Raw genomic sequence first — 27,562 nt, forward strand, 5'->3', positions numbered from 1 at the left:
TCGCAGTCCCGTCTTGTTTTTCATTTTTCATTTATTTATGCATTTTCACGCTTCGGTGCGATTATGTTATATTTACGTGTACACGTGAAAACGTGCGTAGAATTTTTTACGCATTACGATATAATATCTGCACGTGGTGTAATATGATAAAATTAAGTTTCACGACGACTGCGGTTTACGATGAAACTGCACGCGGCTCGATTCATCATCGGCATTGCACCAGCGGCAGCGACAGAATAACCACTTCAGTGTTCTAGTTCATATCCAACTTTTCCTCCATTGTTAGTTTAGAGTTAATTTTAGAATTAACGCTTCCGGGATCTAGTTGTATAATATATATATATATATACATATATGTACGTAACAAGCTAAAATGACGCGCTTTTTGTTAATTCAAGCGTTTTCGTTTTTCTTCTATTTTTCTGTTGTACGTATATTAATGTAGCTGAAATGCTCCCAACGTCTACACACGTGACACGGTTTGAATTACCAAAGTTTCCATTATCCGAAGCTTGTGCAAATGTGTTCTTTTACAAACATCAATTATATCTCTAGAATATGAAAAAAATCTCAAGTAAACGACGGGCGGAGTAAAAGGTAGATGATAAATGGGAAGGAAAATGTGCTAAAGACTGAAAATAATTATAAAAATATAACTTCTCGTTACAGGCACAAATTTAGCAACAGAGATTTTTGCAAAACGTAGGGAATTGCGACGCGGGGCAGCGACGTTCGCGTAGTTCTTCGTTGCAAAAATAATCCGGGCGTTTTTCTGACATATTAGAGTACCTACCACTTGAGGCCATTAAAGCCTCTCATTAAACGACGGTGCTCAACTCGGCGGATATTTTTATAACGTCCAGTATATAGGTATGTATAGTATATGACGCGATTACCGCATAAAGTTAAGCTTTTCTTTTCTTTTCTCCTTTACTCTTTTTTTTTTTTTAATCAGATGATTAGATTCACTCCAGGATTATTCCGATATATTTGAAATTATGTGAGAGATTGCAGGAATAAATATAACCGTATATTCAGAGGAATATATTTTACGTACACACGAGCCTTGAAGTTAAGTCGTCATCGCGTCCTCGCGTTTCCTTATTCAGAGGCTGTCTCTGGACGGGAGAAAGGACGAGAGATCGAGATACTATTTGCAACAAGTTGAAGAATCGGTAGGAAAAAAAAAATATTCACGTGGGTTTATCTCGGTTTATGTGCTCGTTCAAGAATCAATTATTTCGACGCAAGCCATCTTTATTATAAACTTGTTTAAAATGATAATGATTCGATGTCTAATTCTTGAGGCGAATTATTTGCTGGTATTTGTACAGTTGAAAACGAGATTTACTGCATTTTTATACACCTAAATAATATTTTATCCGGTGGGTGAAAAAAAAAATGGAGATTCTCCTACGTTGCACAATAATTATACGTATAAAGCACAAGCAGGTAAATAACAATAAAATTTCTTCTACCCGTTGATTCATTAATCCGGATAAGATTGTACGCTCATATAATAATATTTCAATTAGCACTGTTATACGCATTTCCGTTGCTGAATTAACGCGAAAGATTTGAAAAGGCGGAACATTACATGAGATTTAAGTGTAAAAAGTGAGAGAAAGGGAAAAAACAATGTTTACGGAAGGACGAAGGGAAAAAAGGAGACCTTCAACATCTCGATCCCCGAAGTAGAAACATTATAATATTACATAATACGCAGCGACGTATACCGTGAAACGATAAAAAAAATAAAACAGTATTTTTACATAAGTAAAATACGAGTCGTGAATATAGGTAAACAAATTGGTATACACCTAGTGCAAACACGTATAATTAACAGCCCCGATAATTGACGTGTTCGATGAAACTCTCTCCGCACGCACGGACATAAATTATACATTATATTATTATAATCGAGGATCGTCGTTTATATACGGAAATGGTGAAATTGCACTTCCTATACTACAGATTCCGTTAAACTTTCCCTCTCCTTATCGCGTACAACATACGTTACAAGACATGCACTCACAAAGGGTATTACATATTCACAGGTTTACACGAAACGCAGCGTGTTTACTTAGCGATTTCGGGCACGTCTGTAGAAAAATTGATCGACGAAATTTTTCGTCTGACGCATGCAGAGGAAATTACGAAATTTAGCTTCCCTTCTCCCTTTTAATTGAGGTTAATTACACACACACACACACACACACGCGCATACACATATTACAGGGATGTGTCTGCATCTTCACGTACATACAATATATATCCGATTGTTTCGCTGTACGTACGCGGAATAAATATAACCTCGCGTGTAAATTATATTTTACATTCTGCGTTCCTTCCGCTCGTGACGTTGGTAAAACCGTAAGGAGAAGTAGTTTAAGGTTTCGCGGCCAGCCTCGGTATAATACACGTAGTTATAGCTATATGATAATGAATACCATAAATACAGGTACAGATATAGGTGTGAACCTCTAAATAGACTTACAATGTCGTTGCTCGTCACTTTATCGCCGATTAACCAGCGTTAAACGTCCAAGAATTTCGTTTTCACGACAGATAAATATACGTACATACATATATTTTTATACAGACTGTACGATAAATTTGTATTTGTATAATACAATAAGATTATACTTTCAATGTATTTTCTATTTTATTTTATGTTTTTTTTTTATTCTTCTTAAAACGATTTCATTTTTATACCGAGTATGACAATTGGTGAGGTATAAAATGATCTTGAGAATAATTTTAAAAAATTAATGAATAATGTTGTTAAAAATCGCTGCAGGTTTTTTCATTTACATATACATCAAATCTCTGTAAGATTTTTTTCTTTTCGTTTTTTTATACTTTTTCTAACCGCGTTAGCCTGGAAATTCCTTGCGGTAATTTACTCTGTACGCAAACTGTATATATACACACTGATACAGTATATCATAGGTATATGTATAATTATAGGGCGTTCGAGTTACTCTGCAACTTTCCTTTAAAATGAAAATAAAAAAGAATCCTAAGTTTGCACCATCATCATCATCATCATCATCATCATCATCATAATCATCATAATCATCATAATCATAACGACAATCGTAATAATCAGCGGCAGTCGCGTGAGTTTCTCGGTTGAACGTAAAACAAACGTGAATGGCGAAGCGTTGCGTACACATATATTATAAACCACCAGCTGTGAGCGCGTGGCGACTGTCAAGATCGCGTTCCCTTGAGCTATACGGTGTTTGAACACGCGGTTATTTTCACGCAAGCTTGTCTCTTCGACGCGTGCAAGTATACCAACACGTGAAAAGAAATATACATATATACATATATACACGATATGAGATATAGGCAGGCAAAAACACCACGCCTATTACGTGCGTTTAAAATATAAAAAGTCAAATACCTGTATCTGTACACAAACACATAACAACGTGTTACGTGCGAAGGATAAAATATAAACAACGAACAAATTATGTAAAAGGGAAGAGAGAGAGAGAGAAAAAATTATAAACAATTATCCCCATGGAAACATCATAAAGATTAATTGACCTCTCCGTAACTTCCCCGATCTTATCTGACGAGATATGTATTTTACCTCGACTTTACCCTGATTGCTTTCCAATTTCTCAAACTCCGACGAAAGTCTACATGGGCGAGTATATTCGTCGCGTACCTCCCGAGAGCCCGAAGAGCGGGAAGTTACGGAGAGTCGGTGTGTTTTCTGCACGGTTAAGCATAAAAAAAAAAAAAAAAAAAAAAAAAAAGAAAAAAAAACATACCCCAGCGAGTCGAGTGGAGGGGGAACTTAGAAACGGATTTATTGAATGTACGAGAACGTTACGGGAGTACGTGTAACGTCGTAGGTGCTCGCGCCACTCAGCGCCTTACATTATCCATTATATGCCCGATCCCTGGTCGAAGCGAGCGGAAGCTGACGCAACGGTCGTTTCAAAGACGGACTAGAGCCAAGGTTATCCTTATAATTATAATTATTAGGCAGCAACGTCGAGGCACGTGACCGCCGTCGGGATGACCGGCCCTATTTTTTAGTTACCTACGAGAATATTATTTACCGTAGCATTTTTTTTTTACGTGTACATATATCGTGCATACGCTGATGTACGTGTATGAAAAATTATACTGTTATTGTAATACCTGTAATACTGTAATAATTACAACAATAACTTAACCCGGCAACCGGAAGTGAGATTGAGAATTAAGCTACGGCGTGGCAATGGGACTTTGAGCGATTCGTCGATACGACGGGGGAGACCGGAAATTGGAAAATCTACGTCCGACGGAACGATGTTACATTGGAATTGACCGCCGCATCCTCACCCCCCCCCCACCCCCCTTGTTTCGCCCCAATTTCGATCAGGGCGGACAAGGAAATGCATTTCCGTTTTTTTCTTATACGTATAACAACCGCGTATTTTTGTTGTGTAAAGATATGCCGAGAGAAAAAGTGAAACTAATTAGAAAAACGACTGAATTTTGCTTACACGTTTTTTTTCTAGCGCTAATGTTACTTAAACTTGATCAACCTTCGACCATAAGAAAATGTGTGTCGGTATCTTTTTGCAATCTATTGATTATACGATGTTTCTTAAATTACAGTATATGTTTGAAAAAATATTGTTCAGACTTTCATACATATATATATATATATATGTATATATTTCGAAAGGAAAAGAATTTTTTTTATTTTTTATCGTACACATTTGTAGAATAATTTCGATAATTTTTCTAAACGTCCGTTTGTAAACAAGTGAAAAATATATATCGTACGAATCGATTTACGAACTGACTTTTAGCCAACGTGACGATTTTAGTAATTTATGCACATTAATATCGGACATAATCCTTGATGAATCCTTTCTTTTCCCTCGATTTGTAAATTCTTTCGTTCATTCGTTCATTTCGCACTCTGATAAAAATCCTGCGTATCGAGCGGTTAAAATGTCTGTCCCACGTTTTCGCAAGCTGGACTCTCTATCGACTTGTCAAGCACCGCGTGTCAAGAGCGTACGATTACTTTTATTATACCTATATATGTGTTAATATATGCCCAACGTCCTTGTACGTGTGGAATACGTAATGCGGTTCGTTATCTCGTCGTTTCTGTGTCGTACATACTGCTCGTATATGTTCATACCTGCCTACAATTAATACAAATGTAACTTAAAGGTGGATTGTGCAGTTTTACATGGTGACCCTGCGATCGGACAGGTTCGCTTGTTTTACGTTCCGAGGTTTCGGGCCAGAGCTCGAGCTTTGTAATAATGCGAAACGGTCGTTTTGTCTTTTAGTCTTGCGACACGAGCCGGGGAATTACCCTAGTTTCGAGGCACACGGGATGCGGTATTCAACTCAATTCGAAGAACAAGGATTTATCGTCTGTAATACGACGAATTAGGAAGAAGAAGAAGAAGAAAGAGACAAAAAAATACAAGGTAAGGTACATTTTGTTTCGCTCATTACAGGTGTCCAAAATTAAAGCGATTACTTTTTTCTAATTATAATATATAAGGTTTGAATTTGAATGAATTGATGAGTTTTTTTTCGATTTTTATTCGTAAATCAAACGTCAATATTCACCTTGATTTATACAGTGCCTTGAATACCGACGATTAGATGAGAGAAAAATTTTCGCACGTAAGAAAATTGCCTACAATTATATACGAAGAAATAATCAGAGTGGAACCACAGTAAGGATCAGACATTATTTATCGTCGAGTAATTCAAGAATTATTATAGATTGAACGTAATTAATCAGTGTCTATTTTTTTCGCCATTATTTTCATACTTTAAATATCTTATATATACAAATTTGATTAAATACTTTTCATCTCTCGCATGCATAGGTGTGTGAGAAGTGAAGGATGAAAAAATTCTTAAGATGGGGGAAAAGAGGAGAATACGACACAACGATAGCTTTACGCATCTCTGCTTAGAATGAATGAAATGTCGCGTGAATCGTGAATGCGCCTTTTAGGCTTGGTAGCTAACGATAAATATGAAATGGGTGGGTGAACTAATTAATTAGAGTGTTTCTTTTTATGAAACACTTTCAAGCCCGAGTTATAATTTCATCACTTTTTCCCCTGCACATGTGTAAACATATATATATATATATATATATATATATATATGAGCTTTTACTTTATTCGACGTTGACGAAGACCGCACACGCAATTTTCAAAAAAACAAAGAAATGAGAAGCAGACCTGTAAGTTGTTGGAAAATTGAGCAGTACAATTTAACCAGATAAATAGTGTAGGACAATTAACGACCGTCAGCTGTTACCGAAGGAGATGAGAAAGGCAAAATAAAAAATTATATGCAATTAGTTACCTCGGCGATCGTGACGTAATAAGAGAGGCAAATCTGCAGGTACGAAGATAAGGCGGAAATCCAAAATCCGTTTAGCACTGTAGCGTGTGACGATGATTATCTGGTATATGTTATCCTTGAGTATGCACCGCACAAAACGATGAACAGTTCGAAGGGAAGAAAAAAAAATGAATAAACAAATACACGGATGAATAGAAACGGAAAAAGAAATTTCAAAAACAGAAACGAACGGAGTGTTTGAAATCAAAAATTCAATCAACACGGACAGGGGAGGGGTTCGCGCCCCGAATAAACGGGGCGTAAGGTTAAAACCGAGTAATGACGATTTTCCTCCCCTATCTCCCCCCACTTCCGAAACGTCACCGGGTAGCAGGATATAATAACACAACGTTAAATCAATAACGGTGGTAAGGAAGAAATCGTCCGACAAGATTTACGCGAACTGCAGCGTATAAACGCGAGTTTGCGAGTGACGAAAAGAAAAGAAATAATAACAAAAAAGAGAAGATAAAGAAGAAAATACCGATTCAACGTGCGAAAGTCGAACGAAACGAATGGAAAGATGTAGCAAATGATAAGAGACTAAATAAATTAAAAAATAAAAAAACAGATAAAAAAGCACTGGATACGACGATTGGGTAAGAGGTGAAGAAGAAAAAGAAAATGACAACGGACGATTGTTAATGTTTTTTTTTTTTTTTTCCGATATACGGTAACTTGTCAAGTTACACGTTGTTGCAATGCACGAAATTGCTTCGCGACCGGCTGATTGTATTAGACACACGTTAGATTTTTGTTACGTGGAAACTAAAAAAAAAAAAAACAACCAAACGCGGCAAGAGAAAGAGAGAGATGGTGAGCTGCTTGCCGCAACAGCGCCGGACGACGACTATTTGCAAAGCAGCGCGTTATGCCTCGCTAGAGGGACATGCGCAGAACCACCACCACCACCACCACCACCATCGCTTCTATTTCTACTATTACATACCGTCACTACTACTACTTACTACTACTACTACTACTACTACTACTATTGCGACTAGCAACGCGGAGGACCGAGTGCGGCATAGTCGATAGCACGAGAGAGGTGGTGGTATACCTGTACGCAGATAGAAGAGAGAGGGTGAAATTGTCCAGCTGACTCCGATCGAGGAGGATTTTTCATTACCGCGAGGAAAGACTGACGGTGAAACTTGAAGATCGGGGATAATTGAGTGTGTGAGGTGGGGTGGTTTTTATTTCGGACTTGTTAGAATTTTTAAGTAAATAAACAATGTTCGCCTTCGGTTTGCCGTTTAAAATACACGCACGTTTTTTTGCTAAAACTTCAGCATACGTTTCGTCGCGGGACTGATTGTTTGCGGGAGACAATTTTGTTACAGTGAGAAATCAGTGAGCGTTGATTATAATTACTGAATAAAAAAAAAATGAAAAAATATCAGCATTGTGCTACAGAGCGTTCGCGTCAATTGGAACAAATTAGAATTTGACTTTCTTTTTTTTTTGTGAGTTTGATATTAGTGGACAATTGACATAAAATCCACAAATGACGATTCTGATATTTTTAGTAAATAGAAGCATCAATAATGATTGCTTTCTTTCATTTATAGATTTATTGCGAATAGTTTGTTCCGGGATCAAATATATATGTATACATATATATAATTATATGTATACTAAAAGTTGAGTAAAATCGTGTATATTTTACTTGTCCTTTTGAAGAGATTTCTATTTACTTATTTCGAACTAATTCGGAAGGTGACTCAATGAAATTTCGAAAAAATTTAAAATAAGGTCCACCCTAATCTGCACTTCGTGCATATTTTCACTTGAAGGTATAAAATATCACGGGGAAAATTCTCTCACCGGCTGTATAACGTATAATTTATCGGTTGTAACACGTCGATTAAATATTTTATTTCAGCTATAAAAAATCGCCGTATAACATCACGTCGCCATTATGTAAGGATGACGCAGGTTTCGTCTCGTTGTCAAGTTTTTTAAAATTAATTCATTTTTCTGTCGTTTATTTTTCTTAAATAAAATTTGTTTCGTAAACTGCAAGAACGACTTCCTCATTCCTTATATCGTCACGACACGATGCATAATATGTGCAGTAAACTGTGTGAAAATTCGAAGTTTGGTTAGAAAAAAAAAAAAAAAAGAACAGAGGCATTAAATTAATAATTTAATTTCTACTGCAAGAACCATATCGATATACATCGTAAATCTATACAATATCGATCATATATTATTTCAGTTATACGGAGGAAAGGTATTCGCACAGAATTTCGCGAGCATATAACATATAGTAACGATGTATTAAACAGTTACACGCTACACGTGTTCATATTATGCCTTAAACTCGTTATCTAGAACATAAAAATAATTGAATATACGCATATTAATTATAGAGCAACGAAACTAGCAAACCTGACATTAAACCTTGGTCGTATTATGATTGTTATAACGAGCATGGTATCGTACCTTCATGCCCGTATGCATACATAGATACACACATCCGTATATGTAGATATTAGAGACATACCGAGTAGGTACAATATAATCGTACGACAACAGTTAACCCACTTCCGGGAGTAAAGAGACCGGTAGCTAATCGTAAGAGCTCAGGATAAGAAGGATGAACGAAGCGTGGGAGAGGCTTCGACCTAGTGAATAAAATTGTAGTTCGGGGCATAGGTGAAATGTTTCGTGTCGTCGAAAAAAGCTCGACGCGAGCCGGATTTGATAATAAATTTCATAAAGGTCGGTATTGTACATTCTAGGTTACATGAAAAATGCGCAGAATTGCATACCTACGATGCATACCGTAGGTATCTGGTACATACCTATACATTTATAATATAATATAATAATCGGAACTAGCTGATGCGGGGAATTTTGAAATTGAATCTAATTAACGCTGCACGCTGCAGTACGGAGTGGAGATACCTACATAGATAAGTATGCAAAAAAAAAAAAAAAAAGCGACGCGATTCTGGTGCACCTTATATGCATGTTATACGTGTATATATACGCGTGTGCTCACAGAACGTGCAGAGAACGACGGCACCTGTGTACATATATTTATATACACATATATACATATATATATAATGCTTTCGTCAGAGGAAGACGGTCTTCCTGCCAAAATTGAGTCTATATATAGACTAGCTTAGAGTTCAGACGTACACTTGCGATATGAGTAGGTATGTATGTATATATATATAAAACGGTAGACAGTTGACACACGGTCGGTACTGCATATTTCTTTTATACACACATATGTATATTGAATTTAATGGAAACGTATTAGATGACAAAGATATGCCGGAGAGAAGTGATGAATTCTGTGTTCCAATATGTGCAAAATAACTTAGAAGATAGAAGGGGGGAGGGGGTGAAAATATAAAATAATCAAAAGCATAGAAAGGCTGCAATGTAGAATTTTGTGAAGAGACGAAAACTAGATTAATAAAATTTAAAAGTATGGAAATTCAAGTATGGATGAGTGAAAAAAATGGAAAGATCAGAGTATAGAATGCTAAAACTGTAGAATCGTTAGAAATCGTCTCGTTAATACAATGTAGAATCGTTTACAATTTCTAAATTTTTCTGTTATACGTTGCAACCTTTATTAATTTTGTCTTTCTTCATTTCGACTTTCTATATTTTCAATTTTCCGCGTACTCGCGACTCTCTGCATTTCGTTAATCCTACGAACTATATTTTCGCTAAATTTTTAAAATTCGATACAATGTTTTTTTTAATTTTATTCTATCAATCGGCCATCATACCGCCCCTCTATGCGATTAGCAAATATTCATTTTTTCATATGCGTACAGTTTTCGAAAAACGGCAAACTACACCAACATACATGGTTTACAGTTTTCACCGAAGCACGGCATATTTCTCCCATATATTCAAATTTCAGGGTTAGTTAGATCTGCTCGTCGTCTATTATACACATGTACACATACATGTATAAGCAACGAGCCTGGAGGTGAGGTCGTCGCGTCACATTGCAGAACGACGGACCAACTGTTGGCAATGAGCCCAATGGTTGCACCATACTCCGAGAGTACAGTTTTGGTCCTGTTTCGCAGGCTCCTTGAGGAGAGAAAAGGAGGTAGGGAGAAAGAGAAAGAGAGAGAGAGAGAGAATATTCGCGGTTCCGTATCGCGCGGTTATGACGAAAATCGTTATTGGCATAATACAGCTCCGCGAAAACGTTCTCTCGACGCCTTTTGCGCTTGTGTACCTAGTATAGGTATAAAAAACAAAAAGGGATATTATGCACATGCATACATACGCGTAGGCCGGCTCGTGTGCGCTCGTTAATTAATTTTAATAACCCAACACTGACCTGCACCCGCCCTCTTGGCATCTCGTTTTATATTTATCCTCCCGCAGCTTCCCCTCATCTGATATATCACACAATATACATCTTTTTTCTTGCCTCGTATTTCAAATTTATTTATTTTTTTCATTCTCTGCCTCTCACTCTTCCGTCATTCGAGCCGCGCTCGGATAAACCGACAATTTTACCAAGCTCAGGATTGATTCCAAAGCAGCGAAGTTATTTTTATTTATTTATTTTTTTTTTTCTTAGGTTTCGTTTCAGCAATGACGCAAGTGTGCGAGCTGGCGGAAACGGAATTTGCAATTACGCCGAAAGTTGAAAGTATCTACCTATTATAAGCGAATATATGTATAATTACAGGCATTCGAGAAAATTAATATATATGGAAGGAGAAGCTTGTGTACGATTATATTCGTTAGGTGTTGACCACGCAGCATATCCGCGGTCTGATGGGGAAAGTCGAGAGACGTACACAGGCACGTATAACACACATACATGTAATTACTAATTGTAAGTCGAAAAAGTTTTCAATTAAAGGGGCTTCGAGGAATACTTAACGCGAGCATTAAAAAGTTTCAGGATTCGTAAATTACTGTACATATTATACACTATGATACTTAATTATGTACAATGAAAAAAGAAAGCAAGTATAAATTACGAGTATGAAATATTTTTGCGATACTTGTAAAAGTAATTTTAAAGGGAGACCTAATGATTAATAGGAAAATCGGTATGTTTATTTCATCAAGACGGGACGATGACTCGACCAGCGTGGGTTCAAATGGGCGGACATGTTATAACACAACAACAATAAGACTGGTAATAATGATAACAACATTCGGAATAATAATAATAATAAAACGTAGGATACGTCACATCCAACATTTTGCGTTCAGCATTATGAATAGAACGACACTCGACGCCATATTGTGTCTTGCCTGTCTCAATGGCGCGACAGCTTTTTTTCACCAGGAGAATACGAAGGCACGACAGTAAATAAATAAATAAACAAATAAATAAAAAAATAAATAAATAAATACCTGCATATACTTCAATATAATCAAATATTCACGTAAACTTGATATCTGACGCTGAAATTATAATTGACCTTTCAAAATTCACGTTTCATATTTTTCAAGTCGATTTCCTGATAAATTCAGTCATTAAACTGTATAACAGGAAACGTTTGTGTCTAAGGAGAGAAAAAAAAATAAATAAAAATATGTATACAAATTTTATCACGATTAACGGAAAAGTTACGACACATTTTTATCAAGCATTTTTCCCTTCTATCCTTTGGACAGACAAAAAAAAAAAAGAAAAAAAACAACAACCACTGTATTGTAAGTAAAATTTTGTGTTGAGAGAAACGACGTGAAAACTGACAGAAGAGATGCGAGATTGCAGAAGAGATCTCGGGGTCAAAGTTGCAGCGCAAGTGGGTAGAATTTATTTCTTTTTTTCTTTTGAGATAGCATCGTCGCGACCGACGCACGATCAAGTGAATCACTCAGCTTCTTGTACTAGCCTTAATCGGCAAAGAACCGTGACCACACCTAATATTTGGCAAAATGGTTATAGACATATACGTAATTCCGTGCGCTGCGTAACTAACGTGCCGCGGGTGAAAGTTAACGTTTAAATGATCGGAGGAGAATATTATGCGTTATACAACGACTGGACATTGACTCACGATCGGAAAGATAGAATCGATTTTGGGACGATCGAAAATTGTGCGAGTGGTTGATTTTTGTGACGGGACTTTTTTCTGTTTGTCATTTTTATTTTTATTTTCAAACACCCTGAAATTTGAATCAACAACTTGTACCGAGGATCGAAATTTGCCAGTGAAAAAAGTACCGCTATTGTACCTTTAAACTATTTTATGGTAATCCTTCTTTGGGATTTATTAAACAACTTGTGCGTACATAGGTGTCAAGAGAAGTAAGTAACATATTTGTACGGATAGATGGGATTGTGGAATTTTTTACTCACCTTAAGCAGGGTGAGAATTTTTTGCGACAAGTCGTAGTCGAAATTTTGATATTTACTGTCCGACATGTCGTAAATAAATACCAGCCCGTGACGCTGCGTTTCCGCACTTTCCAGGGCTGCATCCAATTGGTAAACGACACCCTGAAACGAGGAGAAACGAGATTGAAAAGTGGATAAAGCGAAAAGAAAAATTAGATAACTTTTTTACAGGATAAAATGATATACAGTGGGAAATTATATTTAAAAATAATAGTGATCATTTTTATCGTATCGTGAGATTCACTGCAATATCGACGGAAGCGATAAGTTGGTTTGTGCGAAGGGAAAGTTTCACGGAGGACGCAGCGAGCTGCGTTGGTAAGAAGAGCGCTTTTACAGATTCCTGCAATGCTGAAAACTCGACGCTCAATGTTTGATACGCGTAAGGAAAATTTACGAGTATCACTGCACTGTGGAATAGGTGGATAATTTATCAACCGTACAGAAACCCGAATTTATCGAGCGTTAATAACGCCTTTATCGCGTGACAAGCGATGAGTGAATATTTTTCATTGAAACTCGAAAATCTTATCAGTTTTACCTCGTAAACTTTATTCCAAAGATTATAAAGCATATTTACGATTAGTGTGTTAGAAAAATCAAATATCCGATTCATAATGTTTGTAAAGAAAAATCGAGAAAAATATTAGACCATTAAATTTTACACGAATAATTTATAAAACTAAAAGTTGAAAGAAAGTGGTTAGTATAAAATTTAATTAAATTTGACTTGAGACCAGTTTTGTTTTCAGGTTTCGTGTTTTTCCCGTAGAGATCGATGATATTGCTAAGTTTTAGAATGTGTAAAAAAGGTAAAAAGACAAAAAAACTATTTTTTTTGTAGATATTGAATCAATATATAATATATATAGACAATTAGAAGGTACTGAACAGACTGAGGAAAAGGCGCAAAAAATCTGTATATCGATCAACAGGTACGTATTAAAATATGATAATACTAATAATCCGAAGGACCATTAAATTACAGCTGATACCGAACGAACCTTGAAAACGTTTCAGATACTAAAACGAGGAGCCTTGATGTCTACAAATACTTGCGGCAATAAATAATCCAAGCGTCGCAAGACAAACCCAACACAATCACCAGGATATGATCACACATGTTTTATCAACAAAAGCCAAAACGGCATCATGTATAAATGTAACCACGAGAAACTGTGAATAAAACTACATAAATAAAAAATAAAAATAACAATCCAGACGAGTATCTTAAGGAGACTAGCCATAGCTCTGAGTGTTGAAAAGACGCGGCTGCCTTGGCACGAAGGGGATACACCATGAGGTACTTTTATATTCATAGAGTTTTTAAGACAATAAACCCAAGAATAAACACACATAGGCACATACGTATATCCGCATGCATGCATGCGTACATACGCGAGTAACACTTGGAACAAAAAGTGTCTGGAGTATGTCGTTGCACAAGGAAGCACGATGGAGGAAAATGAGGGGAATACCCGCCGTTTCTTTCCTATTTCCAGACGCTCGTGTAAAAGCTATGGTTTGCGTCGAGGCTTTTTTCTCCTCGCCGTTATTATTCTTCAACGAAGAGTGTCCGAATAGTCTTACGTGTGTACATTGTACACGGATGGGGGATTTTTGCATTCACTTACTTGAAGGGTGGTCTGGTGCGTTGTGTTTTGTGGAAGATGAAGGTGAGCGGTGAATATCGCAATGGCAGCCCCCGTCCCGTCTCTCGTTGGCTGAAAATAAAATCGGTCAATGGATATTTACACAGTTTTCTTTAACCCTTCGACAGTTGGTTTCGGTTCTCATCCTTTGGGTGAAAATTGCAATTCCTTGACAATTATGAAAAACCTAAACTATACGTGTATTTTGGTAGGGATAGGTGAGGCGGGTGAAAATGGGCATACATTTCAGGATTTGTTACAACGCGACGCCGGTTCCAGGGGTGATGAATTTTGAAGGAACGCAAACTCCGAAGTGTCTATAAAACTTCAAAGAACCCCCTAGAGACGGTTGACCCTAACAATAAGAGTTATACTTTATCCCTGAATCAATATATAATCTTCATTTTACACGGACGAAACATATATAAAGAAAAGAAATCGTAATAAACGACTCTTTGATATCTCTTATGGATAACTTGTAACGTGCCAAATGATTTTTGGTTGAAATCGATTGCAAAACACTGTAATTTAATTATACAACAACGTATCTATAGCAGGCTAATTACTCCGAGAACCGAGTTGATCCGCAACTGTATGGTCTTTTTGTTAATCACAATTACGACATGACATGCACAATGATAAGACTGAATAATCGCAAAACCACCGGATACTTGTTACAATTGTACGGCTTGCACCGCACGTATAATTGTGTAAGATTTTTGTCACGTATAGAAATTGGCTTATGCAGTTACAATATCACATCATTAAAAAAACCCAGAAAGAGAGGATCGAATAAAAATTGAACCGAAAAATTTACTCATGATTTATAATATAATAAAAGATGATATCGTGAAACACGTAAGATGTTCATGCATTTAAAAGAGTGAAAAACTTCGACGCCGCTAAGTATAATTAAATAACGAATGAAAATATTTGATAAATAAATTTTTTCACATAGCTTGAAATTCGTTGATACATGTAATATACTTGATCGAATTTGATCCCTTAGTCGTAGGAAAGTTAAACTTGTACTTCTTGTTTACACGCAGGGTTTCACCGACTTCAACCCTGGTTCATCCCCTTGTTTTGGTAGGTCGTCTTTAAGCCGAAAGCCGTCAAAGATTACACAGTCTGTCGAGCGTCGCGACGCCAAGAGTAGGCACCTACCTGCCTTACCTTATACTTATACGTAGAGAGAAATGAACGAAGGAAGCCCGCCGCTGGCGAGGAGTTGATGCGGTACATAGTGATTAAAAGTAGACGAGCACTTAGGTTTATGCCTGAATGTGTGTACTAACACCTAAGGTGTTTTACTCGACTCGCGTTACTTCGACACTTGCACATTTCGTTGCTTTTGCAGACACGCGCGCGCGCGTAAAAAGACAAGATTTTTGGATTTCACAAAAACACGTTGGTGAATGAAATAAAAGGAATGGTTTAATTCTACATGTAACGCATTTGAAAATCGTACCCTCAATTTTTAAAGCTCGTAAAATTTTTTGTCTTGCATATATACGTATGTAAGAATCGAGTTGTACGAAACTTTTTCGATTAATTGAAACCTCAGGAATCATAGAAACAGATAAATATGGTCGATAAATAAATTATCGGAGAGAATGTAACAAAGTTTTGCCGTTTTTTAGGTTGCATATCATTTAAATGCGTCGTCTGATATTTCAAATTACTTCTATTTCTTTTATTGTATGCATATCAGGGTGTCCAGCATTGATGACATATAGAATTATATGATATTTTCCGGTTTTCCAGAAGAAAAAAGATATTTTTCACGACTCGTTTCAACCTAACTTTACTAACAAACTCACTTTTTTGTCGTGGAAATTAGTTAAAAATTAGACACCAGATGTCTATATCGTAAGTTAAAGTAGTCCAGTTATTCTTTCAGTTTCATTTTGCTTAAACTCAATTATCAAGAAACACGGCGATTTTAAGAAACTAACGGAAGGTTAGGATAAACCATTATTTCAAAACATGAAGGTAAAAACATCAGTCTAAGAGCACTGACTGTTTTTAATACTTGTGTATATTTTTTTTTTATAAATTTTACATAGTGCACAGCATCAATTCATCAATGCTTAAAATTCTTCCAGAAACAATATTTTTCATCATTTATACGCTTATTACAATTTCAAAGAATCGTACACAGATGAGTAAGAAATACGAAAATTTCAGGAAACATATGCAAATTCCCTAACACTTCCCGGTTTTTCCAGGTGCGTGCAAATTTCCAGACAATTCCCGGTTTTCCAGGTTTCCCTGACAGTCAGACACCCTGTATATGTGCGTGCATGGAAACTTGATTCTCGCAACAGATCCAATTTCGAGAGGGGATATATATTTTTAACCAACCTCTGTCAGGGTGTGCATGCAAGTTTAGGGTGCGTTCACACCTGGTTTCGATAACCGGTACACGTCCACCCCTTAATACTTCCGTTTGACAAAATAAGAACTGTGTGCCTAGCTAAAGTATCCAAAGATCAAGATCAAGCACGTAAAAATATAACTAAACTTTGCACAGACGTTAATTATTATAGACAGAAAACTTTCGTAGCGCGTCTTGCGTATAAAACAAAAGTCTTTTGTTGATATTACCAAATAAATAATAAATCGTACGAAATTTTTAGGTCCTTTCGTTTGAATGTTGTTTTACTTAACGACACAGATTGTTATTCTTATCGCTGTGTTTCGTTGAATCTTTCAAATAATGTTTATTCGAACTGAAAGAGTATAAGAGTATAAATTCGCTGTATACATATAACGATTGCTGTTCACGATTTATTCCACCTTTTTTTAATTGACAAAATTTTAACGAAAAATGTAGAGGTATTTATATAACATACACGTATCACAGACACGTTGACACGGCTCGGTAGTTTAATAACACTTTTTTTTTTTCAACGTCTAGTCTCGAGATCTTTGACAAAGAAGCTTTCTAGGTGCCTAGGTAAGTACGCGTATAGTTTCCGCTAGCGAATCTCACGTGGCCGCCGCGGAAACAAGTGTTTTAATGGTTTCGTCGCAGCACTTTGGCAACTCGCTATTATATACACGACCCAAGTCCTTTGTACACATCGTGTGTATGAAAATCTCTGCATAAAAGTCAGTTTTTCACACGAACAAAAAAACCCCGGATCCAAAATTCGATTATGCGGTCTTCGATACGTTGTATTTCTTGCGTTTTATTTTACACTACATTTAATATGCTAGAGATGATGGAAATATTCTCTTTACGATTACAAAAAAGTTAAAAACGGAATGAAGTTGAGGGGTGAATATAAGACACGAAAATATTTTTCACGTTATAAGATATATTATAAATAGTAAAAGTAATGTATGAATTTCATCCGAAGATATATAAAAAATTCACACAATTGTTTATAGACTAAGTTAAGAGACGATTTTAGACCATGGCACGACATCACAAACGAAAGGTGGAGATGTAAATTCGATGTAATTTCCTTAAAATTTGCCCGCATGCAATAATTATAAAAGTTTGAAAATATAACACATATAATATATGATACGGTGAAACCAAGAGCAATGCGCGTGTGTACCGGCAATATGGAAACGTCTGCAACCGTGCGTTTATAACCCGTGGGGAAAACGAGGACACGCAGGACATTAGGGACATACATGCACGCATACCTATCAGTTACCTATTTTTATAGTGCTATGCTAACGAGAACTAGAATTTCCTGAATAGCCTAGATGTAGAAACTGGCTTTCATACACGTTTTTGGTACACGGCTGAAAAAGAAAGAAGAAGAAGAAAAAAAAAGAGTGACATCGATATAATGACTGAGATAGCTGCTTCCTTCGATCGTTCGTCCAGCGTTAATTAAACAACGAGTCTCCTTGTCACTTTGGATCAAAAAACTTGTTCCAACTTTTCCAGTGAGTACACACCGATGAGAATTCAATTTGTTTCATTTGCTAGATGATTTCTCGACGTATAGTAAAGTGAGGGTCGTTACAATAATAACGGTTTTGTTATATCGTTCGAATTGCAAGAAAATCTGGTGCCACTACAGTATAAATATTTAGTGTGATTATGTCTACTACATTTTCCGGCTGTCGTAAGATTCAATCGGTGTTTTTTCCAGCTCAGTTGATACTTTAACATAGTTTTACCCTGGCGCCAACATCAAATCATCATCGCAACGAATAACCATAATGAAAAAGAATAGTAATAAACATCAGATTTTCTGTACAGGTTAAGTTTAATCAACTAATTTTCGTTTTTCATAAAAATTTTTAATGGTGGAAAATAGAAATCTCTCTCTCTTTTTTTCTCTCTCAATACGAGAGACGTCCCGCAGGACAAAGCAACCCTTCGAGAAGGAGAGACTTTGGCAGTAATCGAACGCATAGTTTGTTCTCGTAGTTTTACGGTCGGCGGGAGTTGAAACTGGGAAAAGTTTTTCCGATATGGAGAAAAAAAGGGTGTGTTAGGAGGAAAACACTCACCAGGACGGTGAATTTCCCTGTACGAAGCTCGCTGTGGAGAGGCTCCTGGGTCGGATTTAGACGGGCGAGACCTTCTCGTCTCCTCGTCGCCTCATGCTGATCGTAGAGAGCCAAAGCTCGGGCGACTTCGAACTTCCGCGCCGCCAGGAACTTGACGGCTGTTCCCCAGGATACGGGACCGGCCCGACGGCCGGCTCGAGATTTATTAACAGCCTCTATAAACTCCTTGGTAGCCTGTGGAAGCCGGAAGAAAATACACGGTTAATTTTCATTAATCGACACCATTTTTTTTTTTCAACGTAATCGGGATAAAAAAAAATCTCTTGTTATGGTAAAACAGATATTTCGCAGAGGATACGAGATTTCGATAACCACGAAAGATAAAAGTGACAGGTTTTTTCAACAGCTGTCGCAGAAAATATCATTTGTTTAAACAATATTTATCAAACGAATGTCAAACATTGCTGTGAAGAGTCAATTTTGTCAAATTACACGGACAAGTTTATAGGCGAGTCATTATTTTCACAACTAAAGTGAGCATCAGAAAAAAAAAAGAAATGGCTAAAATTAACGATGCGAAAGAAGTTTTAAGAATTATTCGTCGATGTAAATAGAAGAAATTTTGAAACCAAAGTTTTCCGACGAAGGTGTTTTGATATATGTGTAATAAATAAATTCATAGACCAAATTTTACATTCAAATTTCCTCTCTCACCGACAGGGAACTTGTTTTTTAAACATCGTACCCAAAAGCCGAGGATTGCAGTAAACCTAATGACCAACTTTCAGAGTTTCATTTTTTCCGTTATAAAATGAAAACTGGTTAGATTCTATGCAGCAGCCCGATTGGAATTAAAACAAAGTTTCAGAAATCCTGAAGACTGTTCTACACATCATTGACAAGTATACATATTATTATATTTTGATGAAATTGAACAACGATTTAAGTACGGCAATTGAATAGGCATGGTACTCACATCGCGCAGAGTTTGCTGTACGCAAAATTTGCATTTAATAAGTACGATGTAAAGGTATTTCAGATATTCCATAACGTTATCACCACCTCATCCGGGAAATGTAAAGCTCACACACAAAACAGTTTCTCACGTCGCGTCGTCGCACGTACGAATTTCCTCTATATACACATATATATTTTTATAAAATACATACAATCAACCGTAAACGTATATAATACCGATATAGTCGAATAATTATACTTCTACGATATTAGCACTGCACAGACAGATAAGGATTCCTAACTTATCCGTAAGTACTTTCCTCCAAACTTACTCAACGCGAATCGAAGCGATTGACAATCGGCAAAAAAATATACGATATTATATATACTCAAACAATTTTCATAATTAAATTAACGCACGCGTATGACTTAAACGAGGACGCGTGTGACCGAGTAGATTATCTCTGTCCAACTGACGGCTCAACCAGTAAGCACTCACTACATATATTATCCTGAACATGATGCGGTGGGTTTGTCGTTTTCAGAGAGACAGGAACAGCTCACTGGCTCGTCAGTTATTCGCTTCTAGCAGCAGACGCGTATATAATTCATCGCAGGTACGTACACACGATGATGCAGGTTGAAAAAAGAAAAATAGACTGCCAAATACTGTTACTCGAATTTGCACAATAGTTCGATTAAAAGTTTATTGAACCATTCGCAACGGTCTACCAAATTGTTACACAGCCCCGCCCTTCCTCTCTAAGAAAACGTCACATTTATGCACGACATTATTGCATTAGCTAGACGGTTAATTTGTATCGTAAGATGGATTTTCTGACTGACTGAAGAGGGTGAGAAAGAAAATAAAAAAAAAAAAAAATAGATAAGTAACTTTGAATACGTTCTTATTTTGCAGAAGGGCGGAAAATGTTTGAAGTAATCAAATACTGAAAGACGCCTTGAGGAATTTTTCAAATGGCCGTTATAGAATTAATCAAACTCGATACAACATGCTTATAAAAGATATAATATGACATATTTGGATCGCAGAGGAAGTTCGGTTGACATGGTACGTGCGGAAAAGATGGCGATGGTTGTTCCAAGGAAAGGATGATATATTAAATGTGATATGACGGTTAAACCGCAGTTTTTTTTTTTTTTTTTTTTTTTTTTTATAGAAAAGATTGCGTAAATTTTTCCGTGTTTCCCGACATTTCGCAGTCGGACTTACGCAGCTGTAAAAGTTTGATACGGAAGTATATAAAGCAGCTCTGGAATTCTGAGGAAGTGACGATATATTGCAAGTTTTTATTACGACATGAAACGTATAATGAATACGATTCCTGCACCGCAAATTGATCGACACGCGAATCAAATTCTAAGTATACGATATAACGATATAATTTATGAGAGAAGGTATATTTTCTTTGTTTTTTCTTCTTCTTTGTTTTTTTAATTTAGAATTTTTTCGCTTCAATATTTCTACCTAACGAAGTTCATCGTTACATCGAAACGAGGAATGACAAAGAAAATTGGTAACAAGAAGATTGGGTAAAAAGATATGATAAAAAAATGTTCTCGCACTCCGCGATTACTCCACATTGTAGAAATACATACGCATCAAATCACGTGAATTTCACGTAATGGGTTTATCAAGATCTTTTTATGGATATGTATAAAAAGCACAGCTCATATTACGATAAACTTGAATGATAAAACGAAAATACGTATAACAATAGAGTGCAGTTTGAAGTTAACGCGTTTGTCAGCCGTGGCTCGGATGCCGCGTGCCTAGGATATTGGCACCACTTCCGGCCTGCCCCTGCCCCTGACCAACCCGCCGCTTCCGGTTCCCCTACCAGGGGACCCTTGCTAACAGCCAAGGAAGCAGACATTCAAAGCTCAGGCAAGTGCATTTCAGCAGCTCGGCAAACCCGCCGGCTGCAGGCAGACGGACGATCATCGCGTTACGTATATATATGTACATTTATATATATACAGCATACGTAGTATATACATACATTATATATAGACTTATGCATATACCACCCCCACTACCGCCCCTTTCATCTACCCCGATTGTGCGCTAGCTGATCATCGCATCGTATTATTCCAGAATTATTCCTCTGATCCTTGTGAACATCGAAAAAGGTTGTATTTTTTCGCTCTTGCCCCCTCGAATGTTAGTGTTTGATGGAAAAAAGATTTTCACAAAAGGATTCGGCTCGCTAGCTCAAGTTTAACAGGTCGATATTTTTATTTTCATTTCCCATTTATTTAACATGGGAAAATTTGACTTTTCGTTAAAAGTTAAAATACTTGTAAGCTGTTCAATGCGCAAAGTTGAAAGATATTGAACAGTTTACCGCTAGTTTAACTTTCAACGAAACGTCAACTTTTCCCATGACAAATGAATGGGAAATAAAAATTAAAAAGGCGACTTTTCAGACGTGAGCCAGAGAGCTCATCTTTTAGGAGGATCTTTTTTTCTATCAAACGCCAACATTTAAGGGGGTAAAAACGAAAAAACAAAAATTTTATTTTTTGAGCCACCCTAATATATACATATTCGATATACTAGATATACATAGGAATGTATTATACAATGTATTATATATGAGGGAATGGCCGGGGGTATATGGAGCCTGAAATCCTAGGACTTAAGGAATTCTGTAAGGGTGGTTTTCGTCGACTGAGGGTCTCCGTTATCGATACCAGTTAACTAATAATAGTAGAGGAGAGAAGATCGGAATAGCGAAGTATTTAAGGAGCCGATTGTGAGAGAATTGCAGGATATATACATGTATAATAATTCAAGGAGTTTACTAAAATGTGAAATCGTAATTTCCTAAAAAATTCGGATCTCTTCACGCGCAGTTTAGCAATTCCTTTACTGATGTGTTGGAGGAATTATTCTTATCAAAGAATCACTGCTGTTAAGCAGTCGTAGTTTTGGTCACTGATGTCTGTTTTTTTTTTTTTAAATAGCTTGCAATTAGTTACACGCGTTTTTCGTACAAGAGTTTAAATATTTGTAGACAAGTTTTCCTTTTCCTATGGTCATACCAAGTTTTTTTATTTTTCTTTCTCTTTTTTCGGAAAAGTTTACTCGCCAGAAAGATTTTCTGATTGACTCCGGAATTTGTTGAGAATTTCAGGTTGTTTTACAGGATAAGAATCAAAAAAAAAAAAAAAATGTCCTGTAGGATCCAAGTTTCTCCAAATTTTTCCCGGAATTAAATACCCTGAATTTATTATACAGTATGCGGTGAAAAGTAATAATAAATCCTGCGCAATCTTGTGATATTAATTTCATTCGTCGTCATCGATATTTTCCTCTTTCATACCATGGGTATAGACAGCTGTCGTGTCATTAATTTATAATCCCAGGATTTTAATGACGGAAAAGACGTGGTTGAAATAGGAAAAACTGTTTTAATACAGCCTAAGTACGCATAAATAATTTAATAATTAATTTTTTACAGGTTTTTTTCTCCGTAAAGATCTGCGCTATAAGCTTCTGTAGTTGAATATGTATAATAACATATGTATCAACGTATTTATATAATTATACACGGGTAAAGGCGATCAGGAGAAACAATAGGAGCAGCAAGGTGGCAAAATTTTTCTTGACTAGGTCGAAAAGAGGAAAAAATATGTTATATTTTATTTATCAACACGATTCATCGTCGTCTTTTGAAGCCGACCGTTTTAATACTACGATAATTTTGTTAATTTTCTGATAATTTCAAGCGCAGACTCGACGGAGCGGAATCGGCAACCTTTTTTGGGTATAATTGCTCGATATCGTTCACGTGGGTGATGATCGTTAAATATCGTCAGTTTTCGGTTAATTTCAATCCCGGAGACGAGCGTCCGGCGGCTCCGCTGGACACCGCAGGACAACCCAGCTGACCGGAAAATCTATTAGCGGCCCCCGCATGTCTCAGATGACCTTTGCTGTTGAGTAGAATTACAACAGCGTGGCGGCGAATCGGATGGACCCGAAAATTCTCTCTCTCTCAAGTCACGTCACGCAACACAATTCGAGAAACTAGTTGTTCGAGTATAATTTGTTTATGAATTATTTTTAATGATTATTATTTATGATATATTTGAACATTTTTGCCGCGATGTATGAAAATATACACACTGTATGGAATAATAATGGAAATCTACGATAATTTGTGTTTTTGTAAAGTGAATACCTGTTGGGGTGTTTCAGAAAAGAATAATTTGCAATTTTCGGCCATAGCACTCCCTAAAAAGTTTTTTGAATTCAAAAGAAGGTATCTGTTAAAAGATGAGCGTTCTACGTTGTATGAAAGATCGTGCTTAGCTGATTTTTCACTTTTAAGTATCGCGAATGAAATTTTTTTCTAGTTCTTACGTCAATCATAAAATCATTTTACGTTACGAAGGACATCGACACTTACAAATTCTGACGGCTCTTTCATTATTAATTCAATCTCGTGAAATAGTTATAATTTAATACGAACTAGGAGAATAAGATTCTCGGTTCATATATCTTTGTGTTACGGATCGTGATCTTTGCGTTGAATGTGAACGTTAGGATAGAAATAATAATTCAAGTGCGACATGTTTCTTCATAGATTAAAAAAAAAAAAAAAAGTAAAAAATTCCGTTTAGACTTAAAGCATTGGCGAGAAAAAATATTCTGGTTTTGTTCACATTAAATTACACTAAATTAAAATTGTGGATATGACGTATAATATTCATCCTGTTAAATTTTGTTACTCCCCTTTCAAAGTCAAGGGTTTTTGCAGGTATAACGCTTCTCTGTATTTCCATGAGCGATACTATAAGGTCTCTGATAAAGTTGAAATTCCTTTTATTACACACCGAACGATAATAATTAATTCTGTAGTATTACGTAGCGGTTCGACTTCCTTGAAGATAAATAAAGCGTACGCGTGAAACTGACGTATCTACGTAGGAAGTCCCGAAAATATAAGATATTCGTGGAATTTTCTAATCGCCAAACTGCTGCCCAAAAAAAAAAAATGGGTTGATATTTTATCGCAGCAAGGCGTCTTGTATGGAAATTAATACTCTGTAACGAATGATTTTACATATCGTGATACAAATCACGATTATAAAAAAGAAATTAGTTTGATCCAAATGGATTTTAACGGGTAAAGCTGTTCTAGACTTGTGAGAAGAATATCGTTTTGTTTTAAATTATAATCGTTATGGTACACATTCGATTTTAATTTTCGACTGCCTGAATTTCCGATTCAAACAGAATTCCCCGTGTCATTTCCATGGTGAATAATTGAAAATTTTCCGACTTTATTTCCTCGGGGTTATTTCATACTTCCATAACAGAACTCCTGAATTCGTAATCGGCTTTCAATCGTATAAAATTTGTGTCTTCTCCTTACGTATTAAATTAGAGAAAATATAAGCTATCCGAAAAAATTTCTACAGCAATCGCGTGCTAAATTTTATTTTTTTAACTGACCCGTACGCATTACAGATTACAGATGTAAATATAAATATACCATTATGCGTAAACAAAGTGGATTTGTCGCTGCTGCAACGGCGATGTAGGAAAGATATATTTATTTTCAAATGTCGAGTCATGTCCGTTGTTTGTACATCGATATCATATTTATACTTATGCCATTAGACTAGGCATAGACGTCGTCAATGTATTACAATAACGGGAGAGACAAACGCACCGTTGCTTCCTCGGTGTGATCCCCGGTCCCGAATGCGATGACCGTTCGTCCCAGAAATCTAATTCAACAATACGCATCGCCGTTGAAAAAGAAAGAATAACACCGCAGCCAATGATTTGACTTCAGTGATAAAACCGTTTCCTGCGCGCCGACCGTCACCGATGACGAATTCGGGTAAGCGGGCGCGTGTGTAAGTGTGTAAGTGTGTAAGTGTGGTGAAATTCGTTGAGTACGTTGCGTGTCATGCCTGCCTGTGTACGAAACTTGCAAAGAGAGGAGAAACGAAAATAAAAATCAAGAAAGAAAAACTTATGTAGGTAAAGTGCAGCTAGGATGATATGTTTCGTCAAGGAAGATCAGATTTCCATAGATATAGTAGGTATAATAACTTTGATCAAATTTCCTAGACTACTACTATTACATATGTAATTTTTTATTTCTTTTCCAGGTACTATACGCGGTAAATAAATTTGCGCAACAATGTCAGCAATCGACTATAATAATTCGCATCACGGCGTACATAAATTAGCGTACATCGTAATCGAAGTGAGCTTTTATCCTGGCGGAAATGACGTTGTACAAGATTATAAGAATGCTGCTATTAATTATGCATATATGTAGATGGAGCGTTATTAGTAGATACAATTTGACGATAAAAACGACAACGAATCCGTTAAATGAAGAAGCTGGGAAAGACGTAGGAATTCGAAATCAAAAATAGTTTTTACAACGTGTTTCTTTACAAAATTCTAAATCTAGTATCTAAAACAGGGGAGGTTTTTTTTTTTTTATCAATTCGCGTCCGCATTCTGAATAATATTGAACATCAATCACCGAGATTTTGTGTTATAAAACGGAAATATTGAGACCAAGTTAGTTTAGAAGTTGTAAGTGACACGAGTAAGTGAAAATCGAATTAGACGTAAATTTAAAAAATGCAAATTTATATTTCATTCGTTTTTTCTCACTCTTCAATTACTTGTTCCGTTTATGAAAAATATTTCAAGCCAATCGATCGGGGCTATCGATTCGATAATCGGGTTTTCGTGTTTTTCGGAGCAGTAAAATCAAACCCACGGTCGAAAAAATCTAAAACTCGGTGAAAGATGTCCTCTTTGTACACTCTACATCACACTTAATAGCAGATAATTATAAACAAAATCGCCGATGGTTAGGGTCGGACGTAGCTGGGTTTGCGGCGGAAAGCCTGATGTATAATATCATCGGTGATCATTGGACATTTTATATGGAAAAGGGGTTTAGCTATACATTAGTATGCACGCGTTACAGGCACGTGATAGCTAAATGCAGGCAGACTGCACGCGTTGTTCGAATCCGAGCGGAGGAGGAAAAGAATAATGAAAGTATGACATCGGCCCATTGTTTTCAATTGGGTCACCGACTGGCTGGATTGCAGTCGTCACATGGCGAAGCCACGCAGCTTTTCAAACCCCCCGAGGTGCCGTCGACGCTCTGAAAGCTTCTCCCCTAATTCACCCTCGGCGATATTCGGCATCGCAGTCAGTGAGACTGGAAGCTTGCACGGGGTTCTCAGGTTTCAGGATAAGATTATGCTGCGAGAGGATTATGCCGATTCGCTATTTGATTTACGTATTATTATACATTACGTGGATTATCGAGTATCGCGATCTTATCGCGAGGAAATTCCCACCGGAGGGTTCGCACTTTTCATCAAATTTCCGGGATTGCGTTTAATCGTCGACTGCGCGGAATTAACCGGCATAAAGATTCTGTTGGAATCAAGGTGCCATTCTCGTGGGAATCGTAAGTTCATTGACATTGATTTAGAGTAATTTCTACTGATTTTTAACGTTACCTTTGACTTCACACGGTTTTCGGACAGCGTACAGTGTCACGGGAAAACACGACAAAAAATTATTGGAAATTATTTGGAGCGGTGGAAAATCAATGAAAATCACTCGATGAGTTATGATCCCGAATTTTCGATATCCGCCACTCGATTTTCGATCCACTTGGTA

At 36.6% G+C, this 27,562-nt stretch overlaps 1 protein-coding gene across 2 annotated transcripts in view; it reads right to left on the reverse strand.

Annotated features, from left to right (window-relative positions):
- The window catches only part of LOC124307916 (tyrosine-protein phosphatase non-receptor type 9), a 63,497-nt gene that overhangs the window by 25,322 nt on the left and 10,613 nt on the right, over positions 1-27,562 (reverse strand). The window contains exons 1-4 of one of the 2 annotated variants that reach the window (XM_046770100.1): positions 19,874-20,012; positions 18,898-19,131; positions 14,395-14,484; positions 12,722-12,862 (exon numbers count right to left, since the gene is read on the reverse strand). In XM_046770100.1, the coding sequence (XP_046626056.1) occupies positions 12,722-12,862; positions 14,395-14,484; positions 18,898-19,131; positions 19,874-19,945 (537 nt within the window). In that variant the 5' untranslated portion in view covers positions 19,946-20,012. Of the gene's footprint in view, positions 1-12,721; positions 12,863-14,394; positions 14,485-18,897; positions 19,132-19,873; positions 20,013-27,562 lie in introns of those variants that run through there. The other variant, XM_046770099.1, reaches the window with a different exon arrangement.

Source organism: Neodiprion virginianus, chromosome 6 (genome assembly GCF_021901495.1).
Source record: "Neodiprion virginianus isolate iyNeoVirg1 chromosome 6, iyNeoVirg1.1, whole genome shotgun sequence".
In the NCBI taxonomy this organism is placed as follows: Eukaryota; Metazoa; Arthropoda; class Insecta; order Hymenoptera; family Diprionidae; genus Neodiprion; species Neodiprion virginianus.